We start from the raw sequence: 12,382 nt of genomic DNA, 5'->3' as shown, positions 1-12,382 counted from the left end.
TGTACTATTTATCACCACCAAAAATCCCAGATGGTCTCATAAAGTTTTATGACAGAGAGCAAACACAAGGTCTTCTGGAGAGGTCAATTTTGGTATATCTCCAACTACAGGAAACCAGTCACTCCTCAGAAGCAATTTATTATGCTATTCCAACTATGTTTAAGGCTAAACATTCCATATGGGATATGTCCCAACATAAGATGGCCATTCCACTCTATGCTTATACAAGGAGCAGGCCAACCACAAAACAAAGCAGTAACTGCTCCCTGGTTAAGGCAAAAGGAAAAGAAAATTGGAATAAAAATTCACTTTCAGTTTGTATTTATAAGTTCCAAGCCTCTAACAAATTATCAGCAGCTGTTATTGTTTATCCTCTGGTACCCACACTGGCAGGAGTGGGGTGGGGAGGGGGGCATTAAAGCATTAATAGTTTACAAACATTTTTTTCCTAGAGAACTTTGTCCTTTCTCCTGCAAAAATTTCAGTTAGCTTATTACTTCTAATGTTAATAGGAAATATCAGGGGATGGGGATAAAGATTTTTATTTCAGACTCCTCACAATATGTTTTCAGATGGAATTTTGCCACTTCGCCTTTTTTGCACTGGATTCAAGAAAATGTCCAACAGAGTGATTCGCTTGGAAGTGCGTCTCTCTTTCAAAAGAAATTAGGGCAGAAATCTTAATCTGCTATTGTGAAATGGGCTTTAGGGAGACCTGGGGGCTCCCTGAAGTAGTACACAAAACTTAATTAATGTGCCAACGCTACCATCAACATTCAACCCCCAAGATGCTGTAAAACCAATGAAGTAGGGAAGAATTACAGAAAGAGCATCTTTAGAAGCCAAGGGGTTGAAAGAATGCTTGAAGTGAAGAGGCAAATGACTTTGAATACCCTCACCAACCATGCCCAAGAAAGATGAATAGAAAACAGGCCGGACTTATAAACCCTAGCTGCATGTTTAATTGTATTTTCTTTCTATTGTAAAGAATAGTGTAAGTAGAAAGAAGTGGAACTTAAATCATGGAACTAGGAATGCAGAGATTCAGGAAGTTATCAAACAGTGTGAAAACTGTCCACTAAATGTTCATGACCAAGGCCATTAGCTGTAGTTTTAGCATTAGGAAATTTGGAATTTTCTCGTTGAGTCATATACAACTTGGGTTCCCATGAGCCTCCGGGTCTGGGGAGTCAGGAGGCCATCCTGTTCTGGTTTTCCCAGGACTTTCTCTATTTCAGCTTGAAAGTTGCACATCCTGGGAACCTCCTCTGTCCCCAATAAACCAGAAGATTGTCACTCTAGCAAGAATGACCGTTCAAGTGATTAAGAACAGTGAAGGTCAGGACCCTTTCTCAACCTTCCAAAAGAACCCCTCTGACTTATATCAGTATATGTCAGCATTGTATTTCAAAGATGGTTCTAAGGTGCATTTTTTTTTTTCTCGAATTTTGAAAATTACTGATTTTAGTACTTGAACCCTTTTATCTAGAAGAGACCATTTGATAGAACTAAAGCCAGCTTCAAAGCTACATAACAACATGCTACTAATGTAATAAGTACTGATTATGAAGCCTGAAGCCTGTTTTTATTCACAGAGATGGGCTTGTTGACATTTAGAATGTTAAATATTGCTGGGATTCTGGGTGTTGTGTGAGGAGGGAAATGTGCTTTGTTGCCATGGAAAAATAGACATGACTACTTAAAGCTGTTTTCTCCTATAATTATTTGCATTTCCATTTAAAAAAACTCTGAAAGATGGATAGCAGAACAGAGAAATTTGATTCGATAAAGCTTCCGAACATGAACTTTTGGAACAATGTTTTGCAGAAGAGAGACAATGACCATTCATATATAAATAAAAAAGGCTAGAGGCCATATAATCTCTTATATCACAGACATTACAAAAAGAGCATTTTCAAACAACTGTTTAGTCAGCAAAAATTTAACCATAGGAGTTGTCATCCCTACATTTATACAAAAATAAACGATCCTGATGGCTTGATTTTTCAAAAGGGGAAAAGCATATTCTTACACTCAACGTAGTTCATCAATGTAGACACAGCAAGTACACCCATCTCAATCATCAATTGATTATGCATTAAATTTACTTTCACTCTCTCACATACAGAAAAAAAATGAAAATAAAAAGAGCCCGAGTGAAGCATACCTTTGGTCCTCGAATAGCAATTCCAGGTTCTCCTTTAAATCCAGGTACCCCAGGTCCCCCTCTGTCTCCCTGTACATTTCAGATAATGTTCACAGTTTCAGACTAGGTTGCATGAGAAACCGTAATGACACAGGGCAAAAAAGCCATCGGCCAATTTGTAAAGGGATTAATCTATCACGCTCAGATCTTGAGGGTACAATCTTCTAATGTGTTTGAGGGGAATTTCAAATCCTAAGCAAATAAAACCTGTCAGTAAAGACTATTAAACTGTTTAGAGAAAGGCCACAGAAATAATAGGTGGCTATCTAGACTCAAATATTTAGACAATAAAAATATCTGTGAATCTTCTCAAATCTGAGTGGATTTCTTTTCTGTCAGACTTTCTGAATAAAATTCCTAGCAGATTCTTTGCAGGAAATTTTTACCTTATTAAGGTCTAGGATTTGAAAGATATCATTCAAGGTGAAAAGACAAGTTTCAGAGCAGGACCAAGAAATCAGGTTTCTAATCTTACACTTGCTGCTAGCCTTTGGGTTGCTTAATTGTTGTAATCAAGGTTGAACTAAATATCTTATGATTCTTCCAAACTAAAATTCTCATTCACTGGTATCATGAATTCCCCTCCCCCTGCCACCTCCAACACCAAAGGTCCAAGTAAAAGGAAAAAATATTCCCAAGAATGCATGCATACCTTTGGCCCAGGTGGTCCAGGAACTGATGCTCCAGGCATCCCAAAAGGGCCCATAACTCCTGGATCACCCTAAAAAAAGAGCAAAATACTCATTGCATTTCAAGCAAACCAAAAACTATATACAGACATTATACTAGGAAAAACATAGAAATGTGTTTCCAGCATTTTTAAATATTGTACCGTCTGTTTTACAGACCAACATATAAATATTTTAACATGTTTGCTAAACCACTACTAAAGTATTGATGATTAAGATTTCATGCATTTAATAAATGCATTCAATTAATTCCTGAGTCTTAGGAAAATGTTATCTCTTGTGCATCCTTTTATTAGCTAATAAAATTATGCAGTTCATGGTACTTCCCTTTTGTTGTATGACAGGAAGCTTAGAGGGAAATATGTGTTCAATTATAACAATTATCATCAGCATACACTTTTGGGCATACTTGGTAGAGAAATAATGTTTCTTTTTGTTTATAACTTTTTCCTTTGTTATTGTACTTTGTGGCCCATGGTATATCAGTCTTCCATTGGAAGCTTTCTCATATCCGTTTTTAGAAGAAAAGAGTTTGTAGTCAAAATAAATAAATTTTTGAATAGGCAAATTAAAACATCGCTCAATTTTTTTTTTTTTTGGTGTCTTAATATTCAGTCTCAGTAAAGACTCAGTCTGGAATAGCAAGTAATATCTCTGTCCTGTCTAGTTCTAGACAAATCATTCTCACATTTTAGGGAGTAATAATCAGATGAATTTGGTAAAATACAGACTCCAGGGTTTCAGTCTCAGATGTTTTAATTCAATACATCTAGGGGCTGGGCCCAGGAATATGAATTTTATGAGGCACCTCTGGTGATTCCAATATTATAGGCACTATTGCCACACTTAAAAACACTATGCAAAGTAACTGCCATTAGAAGAGGATGCACACACCCCACGACCCATTTGGATAGACGAAAACATTAGGGCTATATTATATATATTTTATCTCATCTTTTAAAATTTCAATTATTCACATAAATCTCATAACATATTAGTATGGTAGCTTATGAATAAAAATAACAATTAAAAATAAATAGACAAACCTATACTGGAGTGCGGTCAAAACTTTTTTATTAGTAGAGGTTTGTAATCAAAAAGTTTGGAAACTACTGATTTAGAACAAGTGCGAACTGTGGGCACAAATCTCACCTACCATCTGGTTTTATAGAGCCAGGGCCCAAAAATGATTTTCACGGTTTTAAATGATTGTCATGTAAGAGCCTACATAATATCCTCAATTTTGCCTCTTGGCCTGCAAAGCCTAAGATATTCACTACTTGTACCTTTCCCCAAAACCTTGCCTCCCTTTGCCTTAGAGAATGAACTGTTCTCAATAGTGCGAGGTGCCCACTGGATGTCCTGCCTCAGGGAGGAGGGACTCAGTAAATCAGACCCACTGATAAGCATCCCTGCCCTGAGCCACGCTCATCCTTACAGCTCAGGCCTCCTGCAGTGCTGAATCCCCACCCCCCACATGAAGAACAGGCTGAGCACACACCCTACTGTGGCCCAGGTCGTGCCAACATGTGCATGTGCCAATCCTTAATTGCAAACCTATCAGGCAATGGCACGTGGCATATCAGGATTCTGGCAACAAATGACCACCTGATTCAGTCCTCTGGCAAAGGAATCCACCATTAACCTGTGAATGTTTCACCAAGACCAGGGGAAGCAAAATTATGCTTTTAGACTTAACCTATTCTACTTTTTAAAAAGAGGCCAATTCCAGTACTTTGAAACTACAAAGTTATCTATATAGGGAGTACACGATTCTTTTAAAGACCTTGTATGAAGGTGTGATCGTGTATTAAGGTGTGATTGTGCTTTAAACTATAGCAATTCTTCATCCAAAAAAAAAGCTTTATTTCAAAATACAGAAGAATACGCACTTTGAATAAGAGTAGCTAAGACAAAGAATAATCACTGTTATTAGTACTAATAAATCGCATTTCTTATAAAATAGCATTTCTCATCATGTGCTCCTTGAACTATCTGTAGCAGAGGGCACTTATTTAAGAAAATCAGATTCCTGGGACCCACTCACCTACTAAAATTTGGATCTCTGGGCATGATGTCAAGAAATATGGATTTGTCACAAGCTCCCCAGGGGACACTGAGGGACACTGACGTTTAACAATCACCGCTCTGCAGCAGATATTTTGTATTATACCTGCTCTTATATTGCCAGTACCATTTTTTAAAGTTGTTCTTTAATAGTCTGGCCCTTGACTTATTTGGAAGAAGAAACTCCTTGTTTCTTCTTATAATTAGCGTCTTCCTAGAGGTCTGAACTCTCTTAGGTTTGCAATTTCTGTTTCCTGACACACCCAAATGACCTCAATATTCTCTCCTGCTAAGTCAAGTCATGTACTTAATTCCTTGCCTCACAATTTCCTCTCCTTCTTCCTCAATGCTCTGTCAATTAGGACACATATCCCCTACTTTCCATTTCATACCGTGTTTCCCCGAAAATAAGACCTAGCCGGACAATCAGCTCTAATGTGTCTTTTGGAGCAAAAATTAATATAAGACCCAGTCTTATATTATATAAGACCTGGTATATTATATTATATTATATTATATTATATTATATTATATTATATTATATTATATTATATTATATTAATTATATTATATTAAAGACCCGGTCTTATATTATAGTAAAATAAGACCAGGTCTTACATTAATTTTTGCTCCAGGAGACGCATTAGAGCTGATTGTCTGGCTAGGTCTTATTTTCGGGGAAACACAGTAGTAATTGATCTTCTTTTGCTCCCTGAAGAACTCCATGTATTGAACACTTACTATGTGCTAGGAACTGTGCTAAGTGTTTGAATACCTGTGTCAGCCTTCATAACAACCCTGTGAAATAGATACGGTTATGACTTTCTTTCTGTGATTGAAGTGACTGGCCCCAAAAGGTTCCAGGGTGGATGGAGCAGGACGAGGACACTAACCGCTCTCCTGCCTTCCCCAGCTCTGCTCCTGGTCACCACTGCATGGTCTCTCAGCCTAGGGCATTTTGTTGTGCAGCAAAACAAGATGATGGAAAACTGGTACCTCCCCTGCTCCTAACTTTATCCCACCTTCTGAATCTTTGATTGTTAGTAGAGAAGACTGACATACATGTTCTCTCTTAGAAGCGTAAATATTCCAAGGAAGATTACATGTTTCATGCAATCTCTTTATTCCAGTCTGTTATGGTCTGGAATACTATGTTTTCTGAAGCCTTTTTCATGTGGGGTTTTTGTTTCGTATGTATTGAGAAGGAAATGGAAAATCAAATTTGCAGTAGAAATCCAATATTCCATTAAAACCAGACACAATTACAGTCTCCCCAAAGCGTTCATGAGAATGTCAGAAACATACCTTTGGCCCTTCAGGCCCCGGAAATCCCCTCTGTCCTTGATTTCCTTTGCTCCCTTTCTTTCCTTCATCACCCTGACAAAATAATTATAAAAATATAATTGTAGTATTAATAAACCCTCCTCAATCTTATAGCAACCATATCGGGGCCAGATTCTTAACTAATACCAATTTTAGAGGCATGTGCCCCAAGCCCATCTTGGGTTTGTCCATGTTCTTGAGCAGACTGAATACTTCAGAATTGCTCGGTCTTCACCATTTCTTCAATATTGTTTAATTTTTTTTAAATCTAAGTTCAGTATCTTTCTTTGGGGACTTTTACTTGAATTTATAGTTCTTTTGCACCATTGGTCTATTAACAGATGGTTCCGAGGTGATCACAGTTTCAGAAAAGAGACCTATCTATGTTTTTCCATGCTGTTTCTTAGCTTTCAATGCTATTTGAGTTTTAAAGCATAAAATGAAATATTTTTCAAATCCAGCTCCATTTCTTCGTTAATGGGGTGTCCAATTCTTTCTCCCAAAGGAGACTGATATTCTGTTGTTTGAATTGGAGCATGAATTAACCTAGGGCAGAGCTAGAAACTGCCTACTGGCTGTTCTCTGGTTGGGTACACAAGTTCTCCCCCCAAAGAATTGTGTCACCTTCAATCAGAAGCCTCTGAGCATTACAAAACTATCCTTAAACTAGGACTCAACTTCAAGGCATCATATCCAGGTGTGTGCCCAGTTCAACAAAGGAATAACCCCTTGGGATTTGCAGCTGAGGCCATTTAAACATTTATGACATAAATGACTATACGATGGTTTTCAAACCTGAGCATGTATCAGAAATCACCTAGAGGGCTTGTTAGCCATAGATTGCTGGGCCCTACACCCAGTGTTTCTGATTTCATAGGTCTGCATTAGGACCCAAAAATTCATCTTGCTGACACATTCCCAGGTGATGTTGATGGTGCTGGTCCAGGGACCACTCCTTGAGAACCACTGGACTATGCCAAGGTCATTAGCAATGCGGACACTCCACTAAGAAGAGGCAACCTCATGTAGGACTGACAGAGATGTAAACAACTCCTCAAAGTCCATACTAATGGAGCGCATTGGCACAGGTAATAAAAAAGTAACAGATGAATGTCAAAATATCACTTACTGTATCATTATAATTTGCCAATAGAGACAACATCTACCCAGAACTATTTATTTTCTTCCATTAAGTACCAAATTTAACTTATTGACCTAAATCACCCGAGAAGACAACAGCAGGAACCCAACTAAATGTAATCAAGAGCCAACATTGAACCGTAGAAGGACGCTGGGCTACATGACATATTCCCATCACTCTTCTCCTAGAGCCTTCCATAACCCACAAATCTCCTCACAGCCGCAAGTCCACTGCCCTCGCTTTTCAATGCACATTCTCCTTGCTCTGTTGGTGGCATGTGACACCACCCATTGCTTTCCTCTTGAAACCCTTTCTCCTTAATTTCTCTAACATGGTAACTATTCTGCTTATCTTTGAGCTCTCCTAAATGTTCTTTCTCCAGGTACTGTATCACAAGAAATTCAAACCCCAGCTCTCTTTCTCAGAGATATCATTCATTCTTAAAGCTTCAGTTATTAACTCAAGCATCTATTTTCCAAAAGTATATTCTAGAATACATTAGTTCTCCTGAATGTTGATAGGCGAGCATTTCAGTAAGTATTTTTGCATGGTGTTAAAAAGGTATTCTCTGTCTACATTACCCCCTCCCCCACAAAAAAAAGGATCTCAGAGTGTGGTAAGTCAATAAACAAAATTTAAGTTCTACTAATATACCTAAATTTCAAATTTTTATGTTTAAGGTTAGGGACTCAATTTTAGCCAATGTTTTTTTTAAGATATCAACTACTATTAAGCTATCAAATATTATTTTAATGCAATTATAAATAAAATACTAATAAGCATACAGTTTTTATTTTTACTGTACTCATATAGAAGTCTTCAGAATCTTTATATGGGCTTTGACAACTGTACATAAAAAGTACAGGAACATCTGGCACTGTATAGGCTGTAGGTTATGTCACTAGTGGTCTTTACTGATGAATTTTGACATTCTCATCTTGACATATAAAAATGTTATTCAACTAGCATTTCTACAATCTATAAAATAAATGTATGCCAAGTTGTGAAAGAGAAATTGCCACTTACTAAGGTGATGCTTCTTATTACTATATGAAATTCCTATGTATTGGAAGAAAATTTATGCATTTTCAAGTCTCAAGGATGCATCTCAAGGCTTCTTTTCCCTTCCTATCTGTTTTTTTAAATGTCAGTCTGGCTATTTATTGAGAAACGCATGTGTTGAACTCTTCCTATAAGCTGGGTCTTATAATAGATCTTAGGAAATAAAAATGAATAATACATACTTGCAGCCTTCCAACAGCTCCCAAACTAGTATCCATACTTTTAATCCGGAAGTAAACATATTTGACATAGCAAGAATCACAATCAAATTTCTCCTAAGGTGGCTCCTTAGTATCAGGACCAGAACACAGGCAGCCTGCTTCCCCCAACATTCTGTCAGTTCCATACCTTGGAGCCAGGTTGTCCCCTTCCAGGAGGTCCTTCCGGGCCTCTTGTCCCGGGAAGCCCTGCTTCTCCCTAGAAGAAATGACACTGATGTCATAGTGGACCCCTCATAGGCAGTATGTCTAATCCTACCTGTCTCTTCTTATGGCCAGTGGACTCTCTGCTGAGACCCTCCAAATCAGACCAGACCTTCACTCTACTCTCAAAATTAATTTGGAAGTTTACCAACTTGAATACATTAATGTTAAACTCCAGTTTAGCTCAAAGCAGCTGAAATATCATGAAAAACTCCAATTTCTCAGCCAACTTCCAAAGCAATAAGCTCACTTTCCTTTGGCTCGTCCTTCACATTTGATGGTTTGTTTTAAAAAAAAAAAAAAAAAAAACAAGAAAGACCTTCAGCCTTTCCATCTGCTGTTTTTCACTACTTACATTAAAAAATGAGTATTTCAAATGTTTGGCTCAAAATGCTTCAGGAAATCTTTATAATGCCTTACTTTCTAAATGCACTTACAGACTCTCCTTTTGGGGGGGTGGGGGGGGAGGAAAGTGTTTTTCTCCGAGTTCAAATTAAAGTGCTTTCTAGGAATCCCAAAGAGACTAGGTCCCTGGAGAATGCCATGGCCAAACACCAGAGAGAAGGCAGAGTGTGAAACACTACTCAGCCTTTCAATTGATGCTCTTTCTCTCTGAAGTAAGTGAAAGGACATTTAGAGTTGTGGGACTTTTTTTTTTCCAGAGACTAAGTTTGCCCAGGATAGTTTAATTTGAGCTCCGGAAGGACCAAGATATCAGTGTGGTTCAATAGTTTTACTCCAGTAGTATGGAAAACGTAGTTACCTTCTTCCCTGCGGCGCCATCTTCTCCTGGTACTCCTGGCTGTCCTGGGAGCCCTATTGAGCCTGGCGCCCCCTGGTGGATGAGCAAAAATTTTATTTTTCAAAGTTCATGTTTATCATGCACCCTCCGTTTTGAGGTACTTACAAGTAGATACATCTTACAGTGTCTGAGATAAGCCTCTGAGCGGAGAAACCTGAATAGTAACAATGTTAACTAAACTATTTGACCTTGGCCAAGTTACTTAACCTCTCTGGGTCTTAGTTTTGCATTAGGTTGTTTGTTATGAGTTGAGCTGTGACTCCAAAAAAGATACGTTGATGTCCTAACCCTTCTTGGTACTATGAATGTGACCGTTTTTGGAAATAGGGTCTTTGCAGATATAATCAAATTAAGATGAAGTCACTAGAGTGAGCCCTAATCCAATATGACTGGTGTCCTTAAAAAGTGAGGAAACCACTATATGAAGACAGACACATAGTGACAGCAGAGGTGAAGATTAGAGTGATGTAGCTGCAAGCCAAGGGATGCCAAGGATTAGCCACCAGGACAAGCTAAGAAAAGGGAAGGATTTTTTCCCCCTACAGGTTTTAGAGGAAGCATGGCCCTGCACACACCTTGATTATCTGTTTCTAAATTCCAGAACTGTGAGACAATAAGTTCCTATTATATTAAGCCACTCAGTTTATGGTACTTTGTTGCAGCAATCCTAAGAAACTAATGTAAAAGTGACATGAAAAAAACTTGCAAACTAGCATCACTTCCAGTTTTAATTCTCAATTCTATTTGCTTTCAAGTTAATTTATGATTAAGAATACATTCTTTACTATGTTCAGAGAAAACACATGCTATCACCAAACAGTATAAAATTATCCTTATTGCACTTACTAAGAGCAAAACATATCAAAGATAATTGAAAGTTATTTCAGCTAAAGCAAACTTTGAAAAGCTACTGAAAAAAGCATAGTGAAGCTAAAAGTAAGTAGAAGGATATGATAAAGATGAGAGCAAAAAATAATAAACTTGAAAACAAAAAGTAAGAAGAGTAACAAAATTAAAAGGTAATACTTAACAAAACTAATAAATAAGCCTGTAGCAGGAATGAGTAATATTTAAAAAGGAAAGGCACAAATAAGCAGTATTAGGAATTAAAGAGGGATATACACAGAAAATATTTTGTTTAAATCATAGAAAATTCTGTAACATTTTCAAAACAATATGTTGGAACACAAGATTATTAATAAATAATCTTCAAGAAAAATATAAATGGCATAAGAAGGAATGGAAAAGCTATATAAACAAATAGCATTGAATAAATTGAATCAGTAATTGAAGGTCTCTCACTTCCTCTCCTTCCAAGATCACAGGCTTTGTTGGTTTTATAGTCAGCCTTCCCAAATTGCTAAACCTTTGAGGGACAGATATTTCCTATCTTATACAAATAGTTCTAAAAAATAAAAAAAGAAGTCTACACAATTTATTGTATGAGGCTAATAAAATCTTGATTTAAAAACATCAATACAATAAGACAAGAAAACGAGATTATAGACCAGTCTACCTGTGACAATAGATACAAATTAAAGTTCCAGTCAAAATGGAAGTATAGGGACTAGATTTAATTTCCTGCCTGACACAACTAAAAAAAACAGACAAAATATATGAAACAATGTACCTCAAGATATTAGACATCCAATAATGAAGGGAAATAATCCCTACGTGAGGGTTAGCAAATTAGATTAATTTCCCCAGTTTACTGCCTGGAGAGTTACCAGGCCGTGGTGCAGGGGGAGAATGCCCAGGGAAAGTTCAGAAATCTCTCTAATTTTAGGAGAGAAAGGTAGGAGCCTGGTGTCAAAGGTGTTCACAAACATAGGAGCCAAGGTATCAAAAAGGAACAGAATAGCACACCAGAGAAGAAGGAGTTACCTGGAGAGAGCTACGAAGATGTGATGAGCACCCCCTTGTGTTCAGGTGACTCTTGAGTGTGAAAAAACTACCCAAGCCCAGAAAAAGAACCACCTTTAAGGATTAGAGACTGACAAGAGACCAGAAATAGTGCCTCCTCCTAAAGGCAATAAGACAACCTCACAATTCTGATGGCTTAGAGTTCTAAAAAGGGTCTTGCCTCAGTCATGGGGGAAAACTAACCCTCGACTAAATGCTCCTCTTTTCCTACCTCGTAAAGCTGAAAAGCAAGACCAAAAGGTTCAAACTGTTTTCAAGCAACTTCAAACTCCAAAAACAAAGCTAAGAAATATTTATAGGAATACAAAAATATCCAGTATCCCAAAAAGATAAAATTCACAATGGTTGGCGTCTAATCAAAAATTATCAGGCATTCAAAGAAGCTGGAAAATATAGCCCTTTGTGCAGAGAAAAATCAGTCAATTGAAACTGATCCAGAAAATGACACAGGTGATAGAATTAGTAGCTAAGGACATTAAAACAATTATTATGACTGCATTCCATATGAGTTATAGTATACATGGGTGTTCCTTATATTCATGGTAGTATGTTTGAAATATTTTAGTTTTTAAAGTGAGAGATGCTGAAGATGACACATCTTATTGGTGGCAAAACTGGGATTTGAACTTAGGTTGTCTAACTGCTGAGCCTTCCTACTCTCTATCATCACCTCTCTGAAATTGGAATAGATGTGATATAATACATGTAGATAGATAAATATACACACTACACATATGTATAGACATA

General features: G+C 37.3%; 1 protein-coding gene across 1 annotated transcript in view; it reads right to left on the bottom strand.

The window, feature by feature from the left end:
- COL28A1 (collagen type XXVIII alpha 1 chain) overlaps window positions 1–12,382 on the bottom strand; it is a 152,582-nt gene that overhangs the window by 76,745 nt on the left and 63,455 nt on the right. The window contains exons 19-23 of the mRNA XM_019729778.3: window positions 9,674–9,745; window positions 8,837–8,905; window positions 6,268–6,339; window positions 2,859–2,927; window positions 2,168–2,236 (exon numbers count right to left, since the gene is read on the bottom strand). Of these exons, the coding sequence (XP_019585337.3) occupies window positions 2,168–2,236; window positions 2,859–2,927; window positions 6,268–6,339; window positions 8,837–8,905; window positions 9,674–9,745 (351 nt within the window). The remainder of the gene's footprint in view (window positions 1–2,167; window positions 2,237–2,858; window positions 2,928–6,267; window positions 6,340–8,836; window positions 8,906–9,673; window positions 9,746–12,382) is intronic.

The sequence above is a fragment of the Rhinolophus sinicus genome, chromosome 4, assembly GCF_057876585.1.
Source record: "Rhinolophus sinicus isolate RSI-liver-muscle chromosome 4, RSI-T2T, whole genome shotgun sequence".
Classification (NCBI taxonomy): domain Eukaryota; kingdom Metazoa; phylum Chordata; class Mammalia; order Chiroptera; family Rhinolophidae; genus Rhinolophus; species Rhinolophus sinicus.
The sequence above is the reverse complement of the archived record's forward strand: the minus strand, read 5'-3'. Positions and strand labels throughout refer to the sequence as shown.